Here is a 26,884-nt window from a genome sequence, read left to right on the forward strand (position 1 = left end):
GCCTCATATAAATCTTATGAGGCTGTCCAGGTTGGGCCAAGAAACCCAAGGTCAGTCCATATATTGCGGTCCGTACTTGCACCGGGAAACACGTGTATGAAACCGGTCTAAAGGAAATTAAGTTGTACCCCACCTACATGCAGGTTTATATATGAACAGATAATATTACTCGCACAGTAATTAAAATAACAGGACTTTATTAAAACCATTGGCGATAATTTACAGAAACATATCCTGGAAGTACTCATCAAACTCTTCTTCCCTGCAATAAAATAGAGAATAGATTAAAAGACTGGTTGTATAGATTTCATCCTAGTACAAATAATCCATACACATTTATAGGAATGATGAAATATCAGCGTCACCTGCTTTTCTCATCTGTCTCTTGCTGGGGGCCTTTCCAGATCTCATTGGAAGCTTCATCATCATCGTCTTCCTTATTGTCATCTGTGTATAAATTTAGTGATAAAAATAAGAGGATTCACCGCAACCTCGGTTACATTATAAGCTATTTCAGGCATTGAAGTGAATCCTTTAATCTTTTTTTTTGACGTTGACCTACAAGTCAACTGTGAATTCAGGTTGTGTGAGCCTTTCTAACATGGGTAGAAGTGAAACGAAGGTTCACGTAGTAAATAGATGAAGTTCCTTCTACACATCGCAGAAATGACAATGAAATGGTCAAACAGTCTTATGTATAAAGAACAGTTTAGGGGGTGATGAAGCTGCTTTATGCCTTTCATCATGGTACTTGATGGAATCTTAGTAAAAAATACTATTTTGGGAAAGTGAAGGCTGCTGTAAGACAATACTGTAAAAAGTGATCCCTGAAGTTCTGCAGAAGACCAAATCCATGAAAACACCCTGCAGATTGTTTTCTTGACTGGACTACTAGAGGACGATATCGTATGGACTAGTCTCTGTAAAATAATGGCTAACAGAGTTTGAGATCCAATATAAGGACACAGTCAGACGGCCATATTTCTTGCGCGAGGATCGCATTGCAATCCTCGGACTGGCGCGAGAAATATGTCCGTCTGACTGCACCCTAATTAATAGAGTAGAAACATTTTCTACAAGAAGGCAAATCTTGGCCTGTCCTCCATACCTATAAGGCTATGTTCACAAACGTTGTGTTTTTTTCTGCAGCTAAATCTGCTGACAACTTTTCTCTGGCAGGAAAACAGCTGCGTCAAAAATGCAGGTTTTTCTGCATTTTTTTATGTGTTTTTGATGCATTTTTTTCACTGTCCTTCTGTCTCTATTCATGCATGTACATAAAGTTCTGTGAAAAAAAATATATCATTCTGGTTTTGGCATAGTGGGGGAGGTGAATTGTTCAGGAATAGTTTAGACACTGGCAATGCATGGAATTTGTATGACACTATTGGCTTTCACACTATGGGGTCCGCCATTCAGTTTGCACAGGCACTGTTCAATTTCACACCTCCCTGGGCCACAGGTTTTGTTCAATCTCACACGTAGCTCAGCCAATGTTTACACTCTACACATCACTAATTTATTTAAACTCTCCCAATACAAACAACCATCTCAGTGACCAAGACAAGATGGTTAAATCACAAAATAGAACCCATATTTTGACATCAAAAACGCTAAAAAAAAAATTTAGCTGCGTTTTTTCAGCATTTTTTTCACCACCCATTACTTCCTATGGGTGAAAAAACACTGAAAAAACGCTGAAAGAAGCGACATGCTCTATTTTCCAAAAATGTAAGCAAGGCGGAAAACAAAAAGCAACATGTGTGAACAGAGAATTCTGGTTTCTCATACACTTTGCTGGTACTGCAAGACACAGGTGAAAATTTGCATAAAAATCTGCTGCAAAATACGCAGCAAAACACAACGTGTGTGAATATAGTCTTAAACAACTCAAATGCACAGATATTCTGTGTTCGATGCAACTCATAATCGCATCTCTAAGAGGACGTTTCATCAAGAGAAGTGTTCCTTAAGATGAGCCAATTTAATTCAGAAATTCTCTTTTCAACTGCCCGGGCAACAGAATATGAACTGTTCGCAAGTTATGAGCAGGAGTGTGTTTTTTTCACTAAAATTTACACCAATTAACAATATGGCGAATATCTCAGGCTTTAGTTGGCCCAAACTCCACTTGCTAATCCCAATCTATTTTTTTTTCCCAGAAAAAATGGCAGGGCCGATATAAAATTGCAAAAATTTTGTGCAAGTGCACGTTGTGTAAAATTTGCAATTCTTATAGGACAGAAGACTGGTAAAGAAAAGTGTTGGAAGTTTGGGTCAGACTTATTCCATTATGAATGCCTTCGAGAGAAAATTCTCCGATGTATAGGTATAAGTGGCATAAGTCAGTCAATGACTTCCAATAATAAAAAAAAATAGAGTCTACTGCATGGTATATTATATTTTTTACACTTTCCTATACAGTGAAAAAACGTATGCTGATGCACGTTGGCCCAGAGTTTGCAAAAAACGACACTTTTCTGGCATATTCTGAGTACATGGGAGACTATGGACTGTATACACTCCAGCTTCACATTGGGGAAATATATACCTATGATGGGTACAGAGCGGTATCCGTATACAGTGGTTGCGGCAGAATAATTTCATTATCATTGGCGGCTTGCAAACTCCTGAATCACAAAGACAACTAACATTTTCTGCCTATACAAAAGTAACTGGAAAATGAGCCGCCGTCTAAAAGTTTATTACAAAAAAAAAAAAAAAAAACAATCCAGATTTGTATAACGAGGAGCCATAAATGTTATTTTTTGTATTCACCTGATTCACTGGACTCTTCACATCTGGTCGAGGATTTGGCTGAAAGGGAAAAATACAAAAATGTAGGAAAATGACTAAAATTACCGGAATATCTTCACAAACCTTCTCCTTAGCAGATGAGTTATCCCTGATGTGCATTCATGGGATTTATCTCTAAATGGAAGAAATACGTCTCAGTGTTGGATTGCATACACTCAAGGGATAGAAACTTTTTTTTGTTTTCCAATAGACCATAAATAATTTATCAATACATTAGCAATTCTCCATTTTTGGAAATTTAAATCTTTCAGCCTTGGTATCAGCTGACAATATTCATGGAAAATTGCAAACCCATGACATCCAGACACATTCACAATCATAAGTCTACAGAACCTGCATGTAAAGTTGAGCACATGACGGTCACCCCGACAGTATTCATTCAAAGCCCAGCTACAAATGCACGCTCGGCTTGGTTGAGCATACAGTGGGGAAAATAAGTATTTGATACACTGCTGATTTTTCAAGTTTTCTCACCTACAAAGAATTAAGAGGTCTGTAATTTTTATTGTAGGTACACCTCACCTGTGAGAGACAAAATCTAAAAATAAAAACCAGAAAATCGCTGTATGATTTTGCATGAAATAAGTATTTGATCACCTACCAACCAGCAAGAATTTTGGCTCTCACAGACCTGTTAGTTTTTCTTTAAGAAGCCCTCCTACTCTGCACTCATTACCTGTATTAATTGCACCTGTTTGAACTCGTTACCTGTATAAAAGACACCTTTCCACACAATCAATCACACTCCAACCTCCCCACAATGGTCAAGACCAAAGAGCTGTCTAAGGACAAAAGGGACAAAATTGTAGACTTGCACAAGGCTGGGATGGGCTACAGGACAACAGGAAAGCAGCTTGGTGAGAAGGCAACAACTGTTGGCACAATTATTAGTAAATGGAAGAAACACAAGATGACTGTCAATCTTCCTCGGTCTGGGGTTCCATGCAAGATCTCGCCTTATGGGGTAAGGATGATTCTGAGAAAGGTCAGAAATCAGACTAGAACTACAAGGTAGAACCTGGTCAATGACCTGAAGAGAGCTGGGACTACAGTCTCAAACATTACCATTAGTAACACACTATGCCGTTATGGATTAAAATTCTTCAGGGCACGCAAGGTCCCCCTGCTCACACCAGCACATGTCCAGGTCCATTTGAAGTTTGCAAATGACCTTCTGGATGATCCAGAGAAGGCATGGGAGAAGGTCATGTGGTCAGATGAGACCAAAATAGAACTTTTTGGTATCAACTCCACTCACCGTGTTTGGAGGAAGAATAAGGATGAGTACAACCCCAAGAACAACGTCCCAACCGTGAAGCATGGTGGGGGAAACCTCATACTTTGGGGGTGCTTTTCTGTAAAGGGGACAGGACTACTGCACCGTATTGAAGGGGGGGATGGAAGGGCTCATGTATCGTGAGATTTTGGCCAACAACCTCCTTCCCTCAGTAAGAGCATTGAAGATGGGTCGTGCCTGGGTCTCCCAGCATGACAATGACCCAAAACACACAGCCAGGACAACTAAGGAGTGGCTCCGTAAGAAGTATTTCAAGGTCCTGAAGTGGCCTAGTCAGTCTCCAGACCTGAACCCAATAGAAAGTATTTGGAGGGAGCTGAAACTCAATGTTGCCCAGCAACAGCCCTGAAACCTGAAAGATCTGGAGAAGATCTGTATGGAGGAGTGGGCCAAAATCCCTGCTACAGTGTGTGCAAATCTGGTCAAGAACTACAGGAAACGTCTGACCTCTGTCATTGCAAACAAAGGTTTCTGTACCAAATATTAAGTTCTGTTTTTCTATTGTAACAAATACTTATTTCATGAAATAAAATGAAAATTAATTATGTAAAAATCATACAATGTGATTTTCTGGATTTTTTTTAGATTCTGTCTCTCACAGTTGAAGTGTACCTACGATAAAAATTACAGACCTCTCCATTCTTTGTAGGTGGGAAAATTTGCAAAATCAGCAGTGTATCAAATACTTATTTTCCCCACTGTACAAGTGCTCTTAACTGGGAGAATAGACCACTGCCAGACAGCACTGGTGGCAGCTTATTTCCATGGAGCTCAAAGGATAGGGCATGTTGAAAATGAGGTCAGCACACCCTCATGCACTTTTGATGGTCACGATGTATGGAGAGGGCTCAGGTGCCAAGTCTGATCTATACAGGGCAGATACCAGCTGTGATATGCAGCCAACACCTATAACAGCAGCAATCAGAGCTAGCTCTGATCTCTACTGTGTAACCACTTAAAAATCCCTGGCAATCTCGGGTAATGGCATTTGAACATTTGATATTCTATCTTCAGGGGCAAACTGCTTCTTTGCCTCCCGGCTTCCTGTTAGCTGGGTAGGGGGGTTCGCTCATCATGATTGACAGTTCAGAACAGAAGCATGGCTGAGCCGCTGGTTAGAACTGGGGGGGGGGGGGCTTTGATGCTGGAAGCAGAGGCCTTAGTGAAACTTGCAGAATCTAGAGATCCAGCCAGTTTCACAGCATCACTTGCAAGCTCTATAGCTCTGCCTGCTTAGGTGACAGCAGAAGTGGCCAGTAACCTAGACAACAAGTAGTAAACTATAACATTAAAAATCCCTCCGTTCTTGATAAAGAATTTAAAAACAAGGTAAATTGCAAAGTTGCTTACTTTTAGTATCTCGTTGCAATTTCACCTATTTGGGATGATTAGAAAACCCTTTTAAGTGGCGCAATCTGTGTTGGGCATCTGCTTTCAGTGCCCATCCCCTCCCTGCGCCGTAATTGTAGGGTTCAAATTGGCTGCCTTGGAAGTCAAAGGCCTGCTGAAGGCCCCCAAAACCGCCATATTGATACTCCTGTGAAACCCGTGACAGTCTAGGTTTCATAAGAATTTGTCATTTTCACTACACAGTATAAGTGATCAAATGCAGGATCAAGGGCACCATGGTGACTAAAAAATAAAGTGAAAAGTAATAAAAAAAAATGCTTTATTCACTCCCCCTTTACTTGAATAACAAAAAAAAAAAATAAGCATATTTGCTTCCGCCACATCTGTAAAAGTCTGATCAATAAAAAATTATTTAACCTAGAAGGTAAATGGTGTAAAAACCAAAAATGAAAATGTCAGAATTACTGTTTTTCAGTCACCACAACTCTCCAAACAATGCAATAAAAATTATCAAAATGTTGTACCGTATTTACCCTGAAAAAGTATCAATAAAAATGTCAAGTTGACAATAGTAAAAAAAAAAAAAAAAGAAGAAAACAAACTTTCACACAGCTCCATCGAAAAAAGAAAAACCGTTGTGGGTCTCCGGAGATGGCCGACACAAACCAGAGTATAATTTGTTTTACAAAATTCAGAATTTTGAGTTTGAAATTTTATCCTGTAGTTCAATATATTGTATGGTAAAAGGGATTGGCGCAATTCAAAGTTACTAGTGATGAGCGAGCGAGCGTGCATCGGGTACGCATTGAGTATCGCGGGTGCTTGAGCGCCAAGCTCGAGTCAACGACCCGCATGTCTCGCGGCTGTTAGACAGCCAATAAACATGCGGGGATTGCCTGCCATACACAAAACATGGAGGGCGGGGACTCAAGCATGCCGCTCGAGCACCCGCGATACCTGGTGTGTACCCGAGCACCCCGATGCACGCTCGCTCATCACTACAAATTAAGACTCATCCTGCAAAAAACAAACCCTCATAAAATGATGGAGATGGAAAAGTAAAAAAGTTATGGGTCTTGGAATAGGAGGGAAAAACTAATGTACAAAAATAAAAACTGCGCCAATAAGTCATTAATGTCTCCTGCTGCCACTGATGTGCTCCGAGTGAGCAGGTTATTGTTCTCATATTATGCTCCTGTAATACCGCAGTAACAATACACAATATTACCAACAATAATGAAAGCATTACATTTACTAATAACATCGCATTGTGTGACAGGCAGCAACTAATCATGTGATGAATAACAGGTGGATGCTGGGGGGGATGCTTCATGGCTGCCACCCCCCACTGCCCTGCGGCAGAGAGATGAAGACCATTCCCTCCAGGCTATGAGAGGATTCATCTCCTGACAGCAGGATAGATAGGCGTTAGTCCTGACGGCATGTGAAGAAGTAAACACAGAGCGCGCCATAAATCCAGAGCAAAACTAACAATCATGCTAAAGAGTCAGCGCTCTAAATACAAAGGAACATTACATCTTGTGCATCCTGGAAGCAAGAAATGTAAATCTATAGATCTACACAGTCCACTATGTCAGTCACACTCTAAACTGGACTATATACTGATTATAGCACCCAACAATGGAGGAGAAACATATCCAGGGTCACAGGGAACAGTGCACGCTATCGGTGTCACACCTGAGCTGCCATCCAGGACCTGGCATACAATGGTCATAAGTAGAGCAGCAAAACGGCGACTGATTAGGTGTCAATGCAGAACTATATAAAAGTTGGGTGACAATCTGAGACCACATGGTAACAGCCGAGGAGATTCGAGTGCCGCATGACTGACGCGCTAGGGGAGCGCCATTACTGACGCGCTGGGGGAGCGCCATTACTGACGAGCTGGTGGAGCGCCATTACTGACGAGCTGGGGGAGCGCCATTACTGACGAGCTGGGGGAGCGCCATTACTGACGAGCTGGGGGAGCGCCATTAATGACGAGCTGGGGGAGCGCCATTAATGACGAGCTGGGGGAGCGCCATTACTGACGAGCTGGGGGAGCGCCATTACTGACGAGCTGGGGGAGCGCCATTACTGACGAGCTGGGGGAGCGCCATTAAAGACGAGCTGGGGGAGCGCCATTAATGACGAGCTGGGGGAGCGCCATTAATGACGAGCTGGGGGAGCGCCATTACTGACGAGCTGGGGGAGCGCCATTAATGACGAGCTGGGGGAGCGCCATTACCGACTCGCTAGGGGAGCATCATTACCGACGCGCTAGGGGAGATCATTACCGACGCGCTAGGGGAGCATCATTACCGACGCGCTAGGGGAGCATCATTACCGACGCGCTAGGGGAGCATCATTACCGACGCGCTAGGGGAGCATCATTACCGACGCGCTAGGGGAGCATCATTACCGACGCGCTAGGGGAGATTCATTACCGACGCGCTAGGGGAGATTCATTACCGACGCGCTAGGGGAGCATCATTACCGACGCGCTAGCGGAGCATCATTACCGACGCACTAGGGGAGCATCATTACCGACGCGCTAGGGGAGCATCATTACCGACGCGCTAGGGGAGATTCATTACCGACGAGCCACGGGAGCATCATTACCGACGCGCCAGGGGAGCATCATTACCGACGCGCCAGGGGAGCATCATTACCAACGCGCTAGGGGAGCATCATTACCGACGCGCTAGGGGAGCATCATTACCGACGCGCTAGGGGAGCATCATTACCGACACGCTAGGGGAGCATCATTACCGACGCGCTAGGGGAGCATCATTACCGACGAGCTAGGGGAGCATCATTACCGACGCGCTAGGGGAGCATCATTACCGACGCGCTAGGGGAGCATCATTACCGACGCGCTAGGGGAGCATCATTACCGACGCGCTAGGGGAGCATCATTACCGACGCGCTAGGGGAGCATCATTACCGACGCGCTAGGGGAGCATCATTACCGACGAGCCACAGGAGCATCATTACCGACGAGCCACAGGAGCATCATCATTGAGATTTGCTGTTGGGTGGCACAGCAGAGAGACCTGAGGCTTAGTGTACACTGTAATAGAGAAAAGTCCAGGTCACTCACTGCATGAATCACACGGTCTGTGTGTAATGAGAGGAAAATGAAGAAATATCCAGCTCCCACAATAAAAATATAATAATTGATGGCTTTATGGAATAATCCTCAAAAATATGAACAACTCACAGAGTGTCTTGTTTAAATATTACATAATTGCATTAAAACTTCCTAGGATGTTTATGGGCCTTTCATTTCTCTTTTGTAACATTTTTATAACCGCAAATTTGAAAAAAAAAAAGTGTTGTCATTATGTGTCTATTCCTGTGATACTTATACCATGCAGTATTGAAGTCCAAGTTGTAGCGCCGGCGTCCCTGCCCTCTGCTAGGCAGGGACGCTGTTCCCCTCACCTCTCTGCTCCGTGCCCGGCATCCTCCTCCCGCTCTGCTGGCAGCGCGCGCTCCTTCCCGGCCACTGTGCTTAGGGCGCGCGCGCGCGCTCTCCCTCCCTCTTAAAGGGGCCGCGCGCGCCGTCCTAAGGAGTCCCCGGCCAATGGCCGGAGGACTTCACCATATATAAGGCACCTCCTCCAAAATGGAGGTGCCCGAGCAATGTTGTTGCACTGTTCACTACTCTGCTTCAGCCCTCAGGTCCCGTTGCCAGTTACCTGCCAGATACCTGCCAGATCCTGCCTGATTATCTGCTACCTGCCTGCTAGTCTGAGGTCCGACGGTCTGCCTTACTACTCCTGTCAGTCTGTCTAAGGACCAGCCTGTCCGCTCACCTGGGAGCGCACTTCAGCCACCTGCCTGCTTGCCTGAGGTCCGACGGTCTGCCTTCCAACTCCTGTCAGTCTGTCTATGGACCAGCTTGCCTGCTCACTTGGGAGCACACATCTGCTACCTGCCTGCTAGCCTACCTGGAGGCTCCGCCGTCACGTGCTGTGACCACCTGCCTGTCCAGTGACTCCTGCCCGCTCACCTGGGAGCGCTCATCTGCTGCCTGTCTGCTAGCCTACCTGGAGGCTCTGCCGTCACGTGCTGTGACCACCCGCCTGTCCAGAGACTTCTGCCCGCTCACCTGGGAGCGCTCATCTGCCGCCTGTCTGTTGGTCTTCCTGGAGGCTCCGCCGTCACATGCTGTGACCACCCGTTCATCCAGAGACTCTCGCCTGCTCACCTGGGAGCTCACGTCTATCATCAGCCGCCACAGGTCGTACCAACCCTTTACCCAGAGACTGCCCCGGTCACTTGCCGTGACCATCTGCCCGTTCATCCAGAGACTGCCCCGGTCACTTGCCGTGACCATCTGCCCGTTCATTCAGAGACTGCCCCGGTCACTTGCCGTGACCATCTGCCCGTTCATCCAGAGACTGCCCCGGTCACTTGCCGTGACCATCTGCCCGTTCATCCAGAGACTGCCCCGGTCACTTGCCGTGACCTCCAGCCCGTTCACTCAGAGACTGTCCCGGTCACCTGCTGTGACTTCCTGCCCGTCTTCCCTGGTCGCCACCCGCTCCCTTACAAGGACCGCCCCCTTGTATAGTAGCTCAGAGGTTCCGCCTCCCAGACCCATTACAGTTTGCTCGGGCCATGGAACCCGGTGGCACCCAAGCTCCCTCGCTCTCGGACCTGTGTCATGAACTGTCCCGTCAAAGGTCCCAACAGGAGTCCATCCTGGGTCACCTGCGGAATGTCAATACTCGCCTGAACACTCTGACTGCTCCACCAGCAACCTCAGCCAGTGCCATATCTTGCAATCCGGCAGCTCCGCTGCCCACTAATACCATGGTATCCTACTCCGGACCCCGGCTTTCTGCACCTCCTCGCTTCGGAGGCGACTCCGCCCAGGCTCGGGGCTTCATAAATCAGTGCACCCTGCACTTTGAACTATTGTCCCACCAGTTTAACTCCGACCGAGCCAAAATTGCGTTCATCATGTCCCATCTCACCGGGGAGGCCCTGGCCTGGCTAAATCCTCTATGGGAGAGAGGAGACCCCCTGGTGTCCAACTTGCCTGCTTTTCTCACGGCTTTCCGGAAAGTCTTCGACGAACCCGGACGGAAGACCTCATCCGCATCATCACTGCTACGCCTCCGTCAGGGAAGTCTCACCGTGGGCCAATATGCCATACGGTTCCGTACCCTTGCCTCGGAGCTGGCCTGGGATAACGACGCTCTGGTATCCGTCTTCTGGGAGGGTCTGTCCGGCTGTATTAAAGATGAACTTGCCGGTCGGGACATCCCTACCACTCTCGATGACCTAATAACTCTTGCCACCCGGATTGACCTACGGTTCCAGGAGCGTGCCAAAGAGGTCACCCGTGAGAGGAGGTTACCACGTCTAGCTCCTACTTTTCAGAAACCCGTCACTCCCTCCGTCTCTACCCAGGTACACTCTCCTGAGCCTATGCAGGTCGACCAGACCAAGATGGTCAAAACCCGTCAGGACTTACGCCGTGCCGAGGGGAGCTGCTTCTACTGTGGCAGTAAGGAGCACCGGATCCGTACCTGCCCGGAGAGGTCGGGAAACGCCTGTGTCTAGGTTCGCTCAGAGAGGTCGACCTAGACAAGAATAAATCCTCTCCATCTCTGCTATTGTCAGTCTCAATCGTCTGCGGGGAGAACCGTTATTTCGAACTAGCCCAACTTGACTCTGGAGCAGCCGGGAATCTTATTTCACAGTCCCTGGTAGAGAAATACCGCATCCCCACCAAACCTCTGGCTGTACCCTTGTCTGTTGCTGCCGTGGATGGGGGTCTCTTACCACGCCCCATCCAACTCATCACCGAATCCATTACTCTGCAGGTGGGAATGCTGCATTCTGAGAGTATCTCCTTTCATGTTCTGCCTGGACTCTCCCACGCCCTCTTGCTAGGCCTACCTTGGCTCCAGAGACATGCACCCGTGCTTGACTGGCAGACCGGAGAGGTCCTTCGCTGGGGACAGGACTGCCATAAGACCTGTCTGGTTCCCGTCCATCCCGTCCGTCCTTCTCCTACCCCAGCTAATCTACCTGGACTTCCGATTCCTTATTGGTCTTATGCTGATGTCTTTAATAAAAAGGAAGCGGAGACACTACCCCCTCATAGACCATACGACTGCCCTATCGACCTGTTACCTGGTACTACTCCTCCCCGTGGGCGTATTTATCCATTATCCGCTGCTGAGACCCGGTCGATGTCCGAATATATTGAGGAGAATCTGGCCAGGGGATTCATCCGGAAATCTACCTCCCCGGCGGGAGCAGGCTTCTTTTTCGTCAAAAAGAAGGACGGCTCTCTCCGTCCCTGTATTGACTATAGAGGCCTTAACCAGATCACGGTGAAGAATAAGTACCCCCTTCCGCTCATTCCGGAGTTATTTGATCGTCTGAGGGGGGCTAGAATCTTCACCAAACTGGACCTCCGTGGGGCGTACAACCTGGTTCGTATCCGTCAGGGGGATGAATGGAAGACGGCATTCAACACCCGGGACGGCCACTATGAATATCTGGTAATGCCCTTTGGTCTCTGTAACGCTCCTGCCGTCTTTCAAGAGTTGGTCAATGACATCTTCCGGGACCTTCTCTACTCCTGCGTAGTGGTGTACCTGGACGACATCTTGGTCTTCTCTCCGGATCTCCAGACTCACCGGAGGGACGTTCGTCAGGTCCTGCTCAGGCTCAGGCAGAATCACCTCTTCGCTAAATACGAGAAGTGCCTCTTTGAGCAGACCTCGCTTCCGTTTTTGGGCTACATTATTTCTCAGACCGGCCTACGAATGGATCCAGAGAAACTGTCTGCCATCGAGAAATGGCCTCGACCGGAGGGGTTGAAGGCCATTCAGCGATTCCTGGGCTTCGCTAACTACTACCGCCTCTTCATACCACACTTCTCTTCCCGGACCGCCTCAATTTCCGCGCTCACCCGTAAGGGTACTAATCCCAAAGAGTGGCCGCCCGAAGCAGAGGAGGCCTTTCTTTCCCTAAAACAGGCCTTCTCTTCCGCCCCGGTGCTGCATCGCCCGGACGGCAACAAGCAGTTCTTCCTGGAAGTTGACGCCTCCTCCTCTGGAGCCGGAGCGGTACTTACTCAAAAATCATCTTCCGGGAGAATGGTAACTTGTGGCTTCTTCTCCAAACTCTTCTCCTCTTCTGAGCGCAACTATTCCATAGGAGACCGAGAGTTATTGGCCATCAAGCTGGCGTTGGAGGAGTGGCGTTACCTACTCGAGGGGGCTCTTCACCCGGTAATAATTTACACTGACCACAAGAACTTGGCTTACCTCCAGCATGCCCAGAGACTTAACCCGCGCCAAGCCGGTGGTCCTTGTTTATTGCTCGCTTTGATTTTGTTCTTCATTTTCGCCCGGCTGACAAAAACGTCAAAGCAGACGCCTTGTCCCGATCCTTTCTGGTGTCCGATCTCGAGGAAGAACCTAAACATATCATCGATCCCGCCAGAGTAATGCAGGTGGCTCCCGTGAGTTTAAATCGTCTCCCTCCCGGTAAGACGTTTGTTTCAGTACCTGATCGGAAGAAGATCCTACACTGGGGCCATTCGTCTAAACTAGCTGGCCACGCCGGTCAGAAAAAGACCCTCCAGCTTATTGCCCGGCACTACTGGTGGCCTACCCTGCACAAGGACGTAATAGACTTTGTTTCTGCCTGTGTGTCCTGCGCCCGCAACAAAGTCCCGAGACACCTGCCAGCCGGTCGCCTCCTTCCGCTTCCTGTGCCTGCTGCCCCCTGGCAGCATATTGCTATGGACTTCATAACTGATCTCCCCGTCTCCGCCGGTTGTACGGTCATTTGGGTGGTCGCTGATCGCTTTTCCAAGATGGCTCACTTTATTCCCCTGCCAGCCCTCCCGTCTGCACCCGAGCTGGCTAAAGACTTTATCCGCCACATCTTCCGTCTTCATGGCCTGCCCCTCCACATCGTGTCAGATCGTGGGGTACAGTTCACCTCACGTTTCTGGAGAGCCACTTGTAAACTGCTAGACGTCACCCTGGACTTCTCTTCCGCTTACCACCCACAGTCCAATGGTCAAGTGGAGCGGATCAATCAGAACCTGACCAGTTACCTCCGGCACTTCGTTAATGCCCATCATTCAGACTGGGTGGATCTCCTACCATGGGCCGAGTTCTCTTATAACAATCACGAGAGCGAATCCTCCTCCAAATCCCCGTTTTTTGTAGTATTCGGTCAGCATCCTCGGATTCCTTTTCCTGTCTCCACCTCTGTGGACAACCCGGCTGCGGAATCTCTCGTTAGCAAATTTTCCTCCATTTGGGAGAGTACCCGATCCGCACTCCTTCAGTCGTCCGAACGGATGAAAAGACACGCTGACAAAAAACGCCTGGATCCTCCACAATTTCGTCCTGGAGATAAAGTCTGGCTCTCATCTAAATATGTCCGACTCAAGATACCTTCTTACAAGTTAGGGCCTCGGTTCATCGGTCCTCTGGAGGTCATCAGTCAGATCAACCCGGTGGCCTATAAATTGAAACTCCCGGCCAACTTACGGATCCCTAACTCCTTCCATGTATCTCTCCTCAAACCTGTGGTACTTAACTCTTTCTCCAAGTCTACAGGTACGCCTCCTGCTCCGGTTTCTGCTGAGGACGAGTTTGAGGTAGAGAACATTCTTGCCACCAAAAGGGTAAGAGGAAAGACCTTTTTTCTAGTAGATTGGAAGGGGTTTGGTCCTGAGGAGAGAACGTGGGAGCCCCGGGAGAACATCCATGCCCCTCTTATCCTAGCTAAATTTCTGTCTGGCCTAAAAAAGGGGGGGCCTAAAGGGGGGGGTACTGTAGCGCCGGCGTCCCTGCCCTCTGCTAGGCAGGGACGCTGTTCCCCTCACCTCTCTGCTCCGTGCCCGGCGTCCTCCTCCCGCTCTGCTGGCAGCGCGCGCTCCTTCCCGGCCACTGTGCTTAGGGCGCGCGCGCTCTCCCTCCCTCTTAAAGGGGCCGCGCGCGCCGTCCTAAGGAGTCCCCGGCCAATGGCCGGAGGACTTCACCATATATAAGGCACCTCCTCCAAAATGGAGGTGCCCGAGCAATGTTGTTGCACTGTTCACTACTCTGCTTCAGCCCTCAGGTCCCGTTGCCAGTTACCTGCCAGATTCCTGCCAGCTTGCCGTCTTTTCCTGCCTGATTATCTGCTACCTGCCTGCTAGTCTGAGGTCCGACGGTCTGCCTTACTACTCCTGTCAGTCTGTCTAAGGACCAGCCTGTCCGCTCACCTGGGAGCGCACTTCAGCCACCTGCCTGCTTGCCTGAGGTCCGACGGTCTGCCTTCCAACTCCTGTCAGTCTGTCTATGGACCAGCTTGCCTGCTCACCTGGGAGCACACATCTGCTACCTGCCTGCTAGCCTACCTGGAGGCTCCGCCGTCACGTGCTGTGACCACCTGCCTGTCCAGTGACTCCTGCCCGCTCACCTGGGAGCGCTCATCTGCTGCCTGTCTGCTAGCCTACCTGGAGGCTCTGCCGTCACGTGCTGTGACCACCCGCCTGTCCAGAGACTTCTGCCCGCTCACCTGGGAGCGCTCATCTGCCGCCTGTCTGTTGGTCTTCCTGGAGGCTCCGCCGTCACATGCTGTGACCACCCGTTCATCCAGAGACTCTCGCCTGCTCACCTGGGAGCTCACGTCTATCATCAGCCGCCACAGGTCGTACCAACCCTTTACCCAGAGACTGCTCCGGTCACTTGCCGTGACCATCTGCCCGTTCATCCAGAGACTGCCCCGGTCACTTGCCGTGACCATCTGCCCGTTCATTCAGAGACTGCCCCGGTCACTTGCCGTGACCATCTGCCCGTTCATCCAGAGACTGCCCCGGTCACTTGCCGTGACCATCTGCCCGTTCATCCAGAGACTGCCCCGGTCACTTGCCGTGACCTCCAGCCCGTTCACTCAGAGACTGTCCCGGTCACCTGCTGTGACTTCCTGCCCGTCTTCCCTGGTCGCCACCCGCTCCCTTACAAGGACCGCCCCCTTGTATAGTAGCTCAGAGGTTCCGCCTCCCAGACCCGTTACACAAGTCCTTAGTAAAATGACATCTAGTTGGCTTCTTAAATAGCATAAAGGTGCTCAGCCACATTTTCGTTGTCTTTGAAATAAATTAGTGTATATCGATGCATAATATATTATGGGACTTTCGATTACATAGTGAAAAACGATTTGTCTGTAAATTCACTAAAATTGAATTTGGTTATTAATTATTTCAGATGTGTCACCTCTTCTGACTTGTCCATTTTCTTAAATACTCACATTCTTCATGAATTAAAACTTTAGCAGCACATTTTTTATGCTTCTTTATTGTGCTGTTACTCTGTTATTCCTCCTAGAAGTTTATAGATAAACTAACAACAGGGTGTTACCAGCTGGGTGTGTGAACAGGGGCGTAACAACCACGGTCACAACCACAACTGGGCCCGTGTGGGTGGAGGCCCACCGACGCCAGCACAATCTTCAACTGGATGTGCATCCTCGGACGCACATTCAGCTGAAGTGTATTGCGGCAAAGAGACCCGTCAGATCCGCGCAATACATGCTGCCAGCCAATCAGAGGCCAGCTGCTCATGCCGGCATGCACATGACTGGGGGCGCATGGCAGTGACATCATGAGCTCCTGTCGCTTGCACGCTGAAGTCAGCTGTCGGCTTCAGAAGAGGACATCGCGTGGCGGGGGAGCGGAGTGAAGGGGAGTATAATGTTTTTTTTTTATGCATTAACGAACATGGTGCAGTACTAAAACAGGCACGATCGGAGCGGTGACTGACCTCAGGAAACATCTGTACATTACATTGTATGTGTAGTCATTCTTCAACCATTACAAAATCCAACTTTTACGCAGAAAAAAAAAAGTGAAAAAAAAAAATGAAGCTTACATAGACTGATGGGGCAAAGTTCTGTCTGAGGACATAAATCTTGTACAGGTCAATGAGGTTTATACACCTCTGGCCTAGAATAAAGGCAGCACAAATACTTACAAAAGTAGAACACACCGTGCCTCGATGTTTGAGCGCTGGCAACAAAACTAGAAGCATCAAATGAAATAAACGCCACAAACAAGGTCTCACGACATCTTTGTTTTTGCACTTTTGTTCTTTCTTTCAGTTCTTCCAAGCGTCACATTTTTTTCGTCGCTGTATGAGCTATTTCTCTTTTTTGCAGAACGAGTTGTAGTTTTGAATGACACCAATCAATTTGCCATAAAATGTACAAAAAAACTCTAGAATTAAATTCAAAGTGGTGTGAAAAAGCCCCCCAAATACGCTATTCCGCCATAGTTTTTTTGGATTTTGTTTTTAAGGTGTTCATTAACAGTGTAAGGCAGTAGCATTTCCGCCAGTGAAATTTGTGAGAGTCACTCAGGCAAGTTAAATAAAAAGTCTTTTATTGTCCATATACTGCACACAGGAAATTACACATGAAGTAAAGTCCAGTGTTGCGGGCACTTGCACCCCCGTAAAGTTCTCGGGTGCGATCGTAGTTGCCCACATCACTGGCTCTGGTCTGTGTTAGCTGCATACAGCCAGGCATACGTCCACAGCGCCTTCAGCTCTGCTACATGTGAAATCAAACACAAAACTGACACAGCCAAACCTTAATTGCAGGTTTAAATGAAAACTGTGGCTATGGGCCACTTGACTGGAAGGAGAGATCCGTCCCACCACTATCCTACAGATCTCTCCAAAAATAAAAGCCCAAGACAGGTTTGCCTAAACTGACTTGGTCAAATAACTAGACCTAGTCCACACTTAGGGGTCTTTCATATGTCATTGTTTCGAGTACGTGTGGTGTCCGTTTCCACATGTACTGGAGATACTGACACACATAGACCCATTCAAATGAATGGGTCTGTGCACATGTCAGTGTGTTTCCACGGACCATCTGTCCGTGGGCAAAACACACTGACATGTCCGTTTTTTTTCTCGCAGCACGGGCTGCAAAACGTCCTGCACATGTGGACACTGATGACACATGGGTAACATCCGTGTGTCATCGGTGTGACACATACCAGCACCTGGGAATCAGCGCTGTTCCCAAGCTGCCCTCATCATTGTCCCCTGCCAGCGCTGCGATCAGCGCCAGCAAGGGACAATGTTGAGAGCTGTATTCTGCTCCCGCTGTGTCCTGGTGTAAAAATAAGAATAAAATAAAAAAAAATCATTATACTCACCTGTCCTAAGTGTCCCCCGCTGTAATCCATCTGACTGCACATGCCGAGGAGTCGGGAAGAATGACTTGCTGCAGCGAGCCAGCCCCTGCTCTGTGCTGAGCTCAGAGAGTGACAGGAGACCACTCGCTGCAGCGAGTCATTCTCCCCCGGCTCCTTAGCGTGTTCGGTCAGATGGATTACAGAGGGGACATTTAGGACAGGTGAGTATAATGATTTTTTTATTTTATTCTTATTGTTACAGATTTGGACACAGTGGGAGCAGAATACTACTCTCAACATTGTCCCCTGTTGGTGCTGATCGCAGAGCCGGCAGGGGCAGGGGACAATGAGGAGGGCAGAGCTCAGCACCCGGCGCTTGGGAACAGAGCTAACTGTACCGCTGGTTCCCAGGCGCCGGTATGTGTGATACTGATGTGGCACACGGTTGCCACACGTATCATACACACGGATATCTCTGGTACTGTTTTTTCCAGTATCGGAAATATCCGGATGTGTGAAAGAGGCCTTACTTTTATTTTGCATGGTAACTACAGCTGTGGCTGTAATTACAATGCACTCCAGAGGTTCAGTATTTGTCTAAGCACATTCTGGGGGATACATAACGGCCCTCGCATATGATTCACCTCACTGTCTCACATAGTAAAAGAAATGACCTGACAACATGATTCTCCAAATCAGTATGATATCGGCGATAATATACAGGTAAATACACACATATTTCTTTTTTTTTGGTCACCATTTTCTGAGCCATGCGCGCACGTTTTTTAGCCAGGCAAGCTGACCTTTTCATTGATACCATTTTGGGGTGCATGTGATGTTTTGACTGTATTTTTTAAAGGATATAGGTTGTAAGATCATGTACCCTAAATGCCTCTGCTATAGATTGACAGTGGCATGTAGGGGTTTATACAGCAAGCTCCGGTTGCTGGCATCTGCTGGGTGTAGTGCAGACTCAGCATCTAAACCTGCATCATTCACTGTACCCGATGTAGGATGTACCATTACACCCTATGCCAGGAATAAATTTAAAGGGAATGTTATTCACCATCTTTTGCTGCCTCATCTGAGAGCAGCATGATGTAGAAGCAGAGACCCTGCCTCTAATGATGTGTCACTTACTGCAGCATTTTGGATAAAAATCCTCGTTTTATCAGCTACAAATCTAGCAGTTCACTGAATGCTGAGCTCTGTATAACTCCGCCCACACCACTGATTAGCAGCTTTCTGTGTACACTGTGCATAGGCAGAAAGCTGCTAATCAGTGGTGTGGACGGGGTTATACAGAGTTTGTGAATATGGAGGACTACATGGCGGCAGGTTTACTAGTGATAATCTCCTGCTGATAAAATAGGGATTTTATCAAAACTACATAAAGCAGTCCAGTAAGTGACACATCGCTGGAATCAGAGTTTCTGTCTCCATATTATGCTGCTCTCAGATTAGGTGGCAAAATCCTGCTGACAGATTCCCTATAAAAGTTTATTCATATTTTGGAAATTGAAGTGAATGGAACAAAGCTGCAATACCAAACACAGCCGATACGTAAAATACGGCACGTGCGGTACCAACCTGATGTAAACGAGGCAGCAGTGCCAGAGCCCCAGGGCACGATAACCTGAATTTTTTTTTACAAGACTGATATGAGTTTCTCCTGAAGAAAGCACGTTACGTCTCAGCGGCTGGCACACAGAAATGCGAAACAACAAGGCTATAAAGTTCCAGATTACCTTTAACCTTTCTTTTCTTTCGGGAATCTTTGGATTTTTTTCTTGACGGTTCTCCTGCCTCTTCAGATATTTTTCTTTTCCGAGATTTTGGCTGTACTTCTTTCCTCCTGGGAATGAAATGTAATAAAAATTATGTATCTTCAGCTGCAAGGAGCTAGCACTCAAGATTCATCTTTCTTGAAATGGCTGTCCTACCAATTACTTTTATACCATAAAAATAATTTATATAGCATTTCCTATATGTATCATCAGTATAGTTCTGGGATCCCAATTGCTAAAACTAAAAAAATGATGACGTACTACTGAGCTTTGTGCCCTTTAACATCACTTAGTTAGAGTCCGGGAAAGCCATGTTGGGCTCAGAATTTACACAGCTGTCAATGTTGGATCTTTCTGGTGAACAACCAAAAGTCTAAAGGTCCATTTACACTGCAAGATTATTAAGAATGAAAGTTCCTAAAACCTTGTAAAGTAAATAAATCACCCGATGAGCTAGCAAAATGCTTGTTCGTTGGGTGAAATGATCTTTTGTGCTGCATAAAAGATCATAGCTCTCGGCAGCGCATCGTCCTGTGAAATCAGAACTCGCACAGCTGAGAACAATGGCAGCCTATGAGCGCTGAACGATCTATTAAAATCGTTCCATGCGCATCGTTAAGAGCGGTCTGCCTGTGTAAACAGGATATTAAGCAACTGCCAATCAGTAAATATTCGGTCGTTTAATACTGCACACCCACCTTAACTCCATGCACAGGATTGGTATAAAATAACATGCGGCTGCAAAGCATTATCCAATTAAATCCTCCCTTTAACATGTTTCTTCCTCCCCAGCAGTCAATGACTTCCTTTTTCACTAACCATGGTGACCATATGTGGAAATAGGTGCCATTGGGCATATTTATAAATTAGCCTTTTTGTAAGAGATTACGTAATACACATACAGTGATTGCAGGACTTTGTTGGGGGGAACCATCAGCAACTCCATAATCGTGTTTGCAGGGTGTCCATGGGGAAACAGATTGAGCCCTCTCCCTCAGTCTAACCACAAAGATGCCGGGGTTACTGATGACTGTGACGTCTAAGGGGTTTATCCAGCAGTGCGGTTCTGCTGAGTCTTCCTTGTGCTGCGTTTAGTACAGCAGTGTTTACAAGGCTTAAAAGCCAATGTTCACACAGCATTTCACTCTACGCTCCATGGCTCTGTTGAGAATAGATCAGAACCCCCGCAGAATGGGATTCAGGTGTATACAATGATGGGGCCATTGATGGAAGGAGACACTGCCCTGTCGTACATCGGCCATATAAGCCCAGTGGAGGCTGGGAGCAAGATGTTACGTCTGCATCATTATAGTCAATGGCCCTGTCAGCGCATACACCTGAATCCCGTTTTGTGGGCCATCAGACGTAAGCCTGAAAGGAATCACTGAACGTAGGATCAAACGTGATGTGAAATCTCCCTTGGATCACCTCTTAGTGATGTTTCTGCCACCCCTAGCAAAGGCATTGCAGTAGCTTAAATATCCATGTTTACGACCATTCCTATAATGACAGTTAGTTGCTAGTGGATGTAACCATGGATATCGAAGCTACTGCAATGCCCTGCACACGGGGTAAGCAACATAGCTAATCAGAAGAACTATACTACATCTCTTATTGGAGGTATTTGCTAATATTATTATTACACCTACTACATATTGGGATAGAATCTTGGAGATGTGAACACCCTTTTAAGTCTGGCAGAGCAGAAGTGTTGTAACTCAGGAATTGCTGATTGCTGGGAATCCGACAGCTAGGACCCCCACAGATCCCAAAGATGAGTTTCTGAAGAAGTTTTTCGGAAGGGAACACTTGCTGAGCATACGCATCACTGGCCGAGCATACGCAACACCGATCCATTCATCGTCAATGGGACAGTGCTCAGCTATTTCCAGCAGTCTCAGACAATGAAAGGAGCAGCGGAGCATATGAGCGGCTTCTCCTCCCTTCTGTCCGGACATTTCACAGTCCCTTTCTCTAGATTTGTGGAAGTCCCAGTGCTCAGACCCCCAGCGATCAACAACTTACCATCTATCCTCCGGATTGGGAATACAACGCTAAAATGGGAATAACTCATTTAATAAAATCACAAACATATTATTTCTCCTCTACAGACTTACAGCCAATAAAAATATAAATAAATCTAAAAGTGAAATACATGAGACATCGCCTAAATGTAATGCACAGCTGCCCTTCACTTACCTGTGGTGGAAATTTAATTTGTAGGAACATTCTGGACACAAGCCTGTAAGAAGGCGAGAAGGTAGATATGGACAGACAGTAGGAAATAGGCACAATAAATATAAGTACATCAGCTCCAGGCCTGTCCCCTTTGTCAGTATCCCAAAAAGCAGTGTAATCGTTAGGCCACAGTAATGTGATCAGATGGACGCCACAGTCATATGACCACGAGACACTTCTGTGACTGGTAAATTGTATGGTCATTGCCCAAATGTCTGAACATGAATTCTGAGACCCAATAGAGACCTCTGTACAAGAAGAGTAGAAACCCCATGGTCATTCCTGTTGTCACAGCTGAATCCCGGCGCAGTGTAATATGGGATGGTTACAGCGTCACGGCTTTGTGTAGCATCTTGTGTATGAGGCCGGAATGGGTTTTGTATAAGTAATCCAGACATTTCTTGCAACGAGAAGTTTGTACATGACTATATGTACTTAGTGCTTCTTGTACTGATCTTAAAGAGAATCTGTCATCAGATTTCAAAATACAGACTGCATACATTATTAAATGGATCTCATGCCTGGTGAGGCTGGTGTATTTACTTTGAAAATCCATGTCAGAAAGGTTGTATAATTATTATTAGTTTTTTTAAACAGTGAGCATTTCATGACTCTAGCTACAGAATATCTGGACTCCTAAAATGCTCATTCTAAAATCAGGATTATACTGCAAGTCTGACAGAGATTTTCATAGTAAGTACACAAGTCACACCAGGTCTAAGAGATCTAGTTCATAATGTATGCAGTTGGTATTATAAAAATGGCTGACAGATCCTCTGTAAAGTGAACCGGACAGCTTGCTTGAGTCCCCTAGACCGTCACCATGTATTTATTACTATGTGAATACCCTTACAAGCCCTACTTAATGCATATTGTTAAAAGCAATATCATAACTGAAGGCAATTTGCTAATCAGTGGGTGACTAGCTGTGGGGGTGTTGATTTTCCCAAACTAGTCATCCCCCCTAATTGTGTTATCAGGCCCTTGTGAGTGACATGATTTGCAAGAGCGACGTCACTGCACATCAATGCCCATCTCTGCCTGTCTGACAGTGTGCAGTGAGCCAGGTGTATGCACCCGAGCTTCATCGGCGCAGTGCACGTGCACTTTATGGCGGGCTGAGTCCTATTGCTGCCTCCCTGGGCATGTGCTGATGAAGCAGAGCGTACACCCGGCTTACTGCGCTTTGTCATGGAGTACGCACCCTGCTTCATTTATGCACGGCGCATGCCCAGGAAAGTCAATGGTGATGTAGGACTTGGCAGTGCGCCGATGAAAGCACCGCACACCCGCCTAAAGGTGTTTGAGGACCGGTGTTTGCAATCTCTTGCGCAAATTTGGCATAAGTCATTATATGCATATGGAGGGTAGTTTAGGCCAAAAACTGCTGTAAAATGCTTTGTAAATGTAAGCCAATGAGATCATAGTCTACTAATCATGACTATGCTAATTAAAGGGGGTTTCCCATGAACAAACTTCATTTTAATCAATAGATCTTGGAATAATAATAATTTCCACAATTGGATGTGTTTAAATAAAATGTTCCTGTGCTGAGATAATCTTATAGATGTGCCCCTGCTGTGTACTGTGTAATGGCTGTGTCTGACCGTGCAGGAACATGGTCTGATCATACCACAGCTCCTGGGCGGGGAGGAAGCAAGAGAGTATACAGACATTACAGCAGGGGATCACAGCTGATTCTGTGAGGTAAAACATTTTTTAAAAACAAGCAGGGAAATGCTTTATCTCACAGAAAGAATCAGCTGTGATCCTGTGCTATCTGTATATTCTCTTTTTTTGTTCCTCCCCTGCCCAGGAGATGTGGTATGATCAGACCATGTCCCTCTACGGTCAGACACAGCCATTACACAGTACACAGCAGGGGCACATCTATAAGATTATCTCAGCACAGGAACATTTTATTTAAACACATCCAATTGTGGAAATTATTTTTATTCCAAGATCTATTGATTAAAATGAACTTGGTTCGTGGGAAAACTCCTTTAATGCATACGTCTGCCCATATCACAAATTACTGGTCTATGTATATAACTTATAGATAGAAAACGTACGTAATTTCACTAGGGCATTCCTCTTCTCTCCATGCTCCACGTAGCCAAAGTTTACTTCCCAACTCTTCAGGCCTTCCTTTTCATCGCAGCGCTTGTTGCCGCAGAAAAACTGACCTTACATGAAAAAGGACACAGAAATAATCAGTAACACGGCACGCAGAACAGAATAAGAGGGAAGCCCATTACTACTCCAGGTACTTATTCATCAGGGGGTCCTTCAAGCTCCCCAATATTTGGCTTTTGTAAGCAACAGGTTTGTTAAGCAGTACCCAAAAATGTTTGGGTAATTGCCTGGTAAAGTGACAATGCAATAGGGTGCCATGTAAGAATATCCTCCTGCTATGTGGATACCATTGTCACCAGCTATAAATGACCTCAGTTCTGAAATACAGATACCCAGGTTACAGGTCTGACTGTGTAAGGACAGGCCCCACTGGTAAACGGCATAGATCTACAGTGGGGAAAATAAGTGTTTGATATACTGCAGATTTTGCAAGTTTTCCCACCTACAAAGAATGGAGAGGTCTGTAATTCTTATCGTAAGTACACTTCACCTGTGAGAGAGAATCTAAAAAGAAAAAACAGAAAATCACATTGTATGATTTTTAAAAAATAAATTACATTTTATTGCATGAAATAAGTATTTGATCACCTACCAACCAGCAAGAATTCTGGCTCTCACAGACCTGTTAGTTTTTCTTTAAGAAGCCCTCCTACTCTGCACTCATTACCTGTATTAATTGCAATTGTCTGAAATTGTTACCTGGATAAAAGACACCTGTTCACACACTCAATCAATCACACTCCAACTCTCCATCATGGCCAAGAGGAAAGCGCTGTCTAAGGACACCAGGGACAAAATTGTAGACCTGCACAAGGCTGGGATGGGCTATAGGACAATAGGCAAGCAGCTTGGTGAGAAGGCAACAACTGTTGGCACAATTATTAGAAAATAGAAGAAACACAAGATGACTGTCAATCTTCCTCAGTCTGGGGCATCCATGCAAGATCTCGCCTCATGGGGTAAGGATGATCCTAAGAAAGGTCAGAAATCAGCCCAGAACTACACGGGAGGACCTGGTCAATGACCTGAAGAGAGCTGGGACCACAGTCTCAAACATTACCATTAGTAACACACTACGCCGTCATGGATTAAAATCCTGCAGGGAACACAAGGTCCCCCTGCTCACACCAGCACACTTCCAGGCCCATTTGAAGTTCGCCAATAACCATCTGGATGATCCAGAGGAGGCATGGTAGAAGGTCATGTGTTCAGATGAGACCAAAATAGAACTTTTTGGTATCAACTCCACTCGCCGTGTTTGGAGGAAGAAGAAGGAGGAGTACAACCCCAAGAAAACCGTCCCAACCGTGAAGCATGGTGGGGGAAACATGATACTTTGGGGGTGCTTTTCTGCAAAGGGCACAGGGCGACTACACCGTATTGAAGGGAGGATGGATGGGGTCATGTATCGCAAGATTTTGGCAAACAACCTCCTTCCCTCAGTAAGAGAATTGAAGATGGGTCGTGGCTGGGTCATCCAGCATGACAGTGACCTGAAATACACAGCCAGGGCAACTAAGGAGAAGCTCCATAAGAAGCATTTCAAGGTCCTGGAGTGGCCTATTCAGTCTCCAGACCTGAACCTAATAGAAAATCTTTGAAGGGAGCTGAGAATCAACATTGCCCAGCAACAGCCCCGAAACCTGAAAGATCTGGAGAAGATCTGTATGGAGGAGTGGGCCAAAATCCCTGCTGCAGTGTGTGCAAACTTGGTCAAGAACTACAGGAAATGTCTGACCTCTGTAATTGCAAACAAAGGTTTCTGGACCAAATATTAAGTTCTGTTTTTCTATTGTATCAAATACTTACTTCATGCAATAAAATGTAAGTTAATTAATTAGGTAAAAATCATACAATGGGATTTTCTGGATTTTTTTTTGATTCTGTCTCTCACAGTTATAATAATAATAATAATAATTTTTATTTTTTATAGCGCCAACATATTCCGCAGCACTTTACAAATTTTAGGGGGGACTTATACAAACAATACAGAATAAGCATATCTCATATCGAAAGGAGTGAGGGCCCTGCTCGCAAGCTTACAGTCTAGGAGGAAATGGGGGAGACACAAAACGTAAAAAGTACATATATTGTATAATACAGCCTTGATATACTATATAGGATAAATAATACATGGACTGGTCGCCTGCCAGTATGTGTACAGTCCTGACCGAGGCTATTATGTGCATGGTTGGTATGAACCTGAAATTGAAGAAGATTTTAATATGGAGGAAAACTTGGACGGACAACTGGGATGGACAGATAGTGTGTGGAGGCGATACGCCAGTCTAAAGAAATGGGTTTTTAGGGTCCGCTTGAAACTGTGGGTATTGGGAATTAATCGAACTCTCCTGGGTAATGCATTCCAAAGAATTGGCGCAGCACACGAGAAATCTTGGAGACGGGAGTGGGAAGTTCGGATTATGGAGGATTTAAGTTTTAAGTCATTTGCAGAACGGAGGGCACGTGTAGGGTGGTAGACTGAGACAAGGGAGAGGATGTAGGGGGTACTGAAGCATGGAGAGCTTTGTGGGTAAGCGTGATAAGTTTAAATTGAACTCTATATTGTATGGGTAACCAGTGCAATGACTGGCACAGGGAAGAGGCATCGGTGTAGTGGTTGGCGAGGAATATGATCCTGGCTGCTGCGTTAAGGACGGATTGGAGAGGGGAGAGTTTAGTAAGAGGGAGTCCGATAAGCAGAGTTGCAGTAGTCCAGACGAGAATGAATAAGAGCTACAGTAAGAGTTTTTGCTGAGTCAAAGGTGAGAAAAGTCTTGATTCTTGAGATGTTTTTGAGGTGTAGATGACATGAACGAGCGAGTGATTTGATGTGAGGAGTGAAGGAAAGATCTGAATCAAAAATGACCCCAAGACAGCGGGCTTGTTGCTGGGGAGTAATGTTTGAGCCACAAACGGAAATGGCAATATTGGGCACAGGTAGGTGAGTGGAGGGAGGAAATACGAGTAGTTCAGTTTTTGACAGATTCAGTTTTAGACAGAGGGAGGACATAATGTTAGACACAGCAGAAAGACAATCACTGGTCTTTTGTAGTAATGCAGGGGTGATGTCCG

General features: G+C 46.5%; 1 protein-coding gene across 1 annotated transcript in view; it reads right to left on the reverse strand.

Annotated features, from left to right (window-relative positions):
* Positions 1-204: 204 nt before the first annotated feature.
* Positions 205-26,884, reverse strand: part of LOC141273439 (protein FRA10AC1) — a 72,600-nt gene continuing 45,920 nt past the window's right edge. The window contains exons 9-14 of the mRNA XM_073685262.1: positions 23,746-23,859; positions 21,635-21,677; positions 19,397-19,503; positions 2,779-2,817; positions 366-447; positions 205-262 (exon numbers count right to left, since the gene is read on the reverse strand). Of these exons, the coding sequence (XP_073541363.1) occupies positions 220-262; positions 366-447; positions 2,779-2,817; positions 19,397-19,503; positions 21,635-21,677; positions 23,746-23,859 (428 nt within the window). The 3' untranslated portion in view covers positions 205-219. The remainder of the gene's footprint in view (positions 263-365; positions 448-2,778; positions 2,818-19,396; positions 19,504-21,634; positions 21,678-23,745; positions 23,860-26,884) is intronic.

The sequence above is a fragment of the Phyllobates terribilis genome, unplaced genomic scaffold (genome assembly GCF_046119375.1).
Source record: "Phyllobates terribilis strain yellow unplaced genomic scaffold, ASM4611937v1 Scaffold_5__5_contigs__length_657084704, whole genome shotgun sequence".
In the NCBI taxonomy this organism is placed as follows: domain Eukaryota; kingdom Metazoa; phylum Chordata; class Amphibia; order Anura; family Dendrobatidae; genus Phyllobates; species Phyllobates terribilis.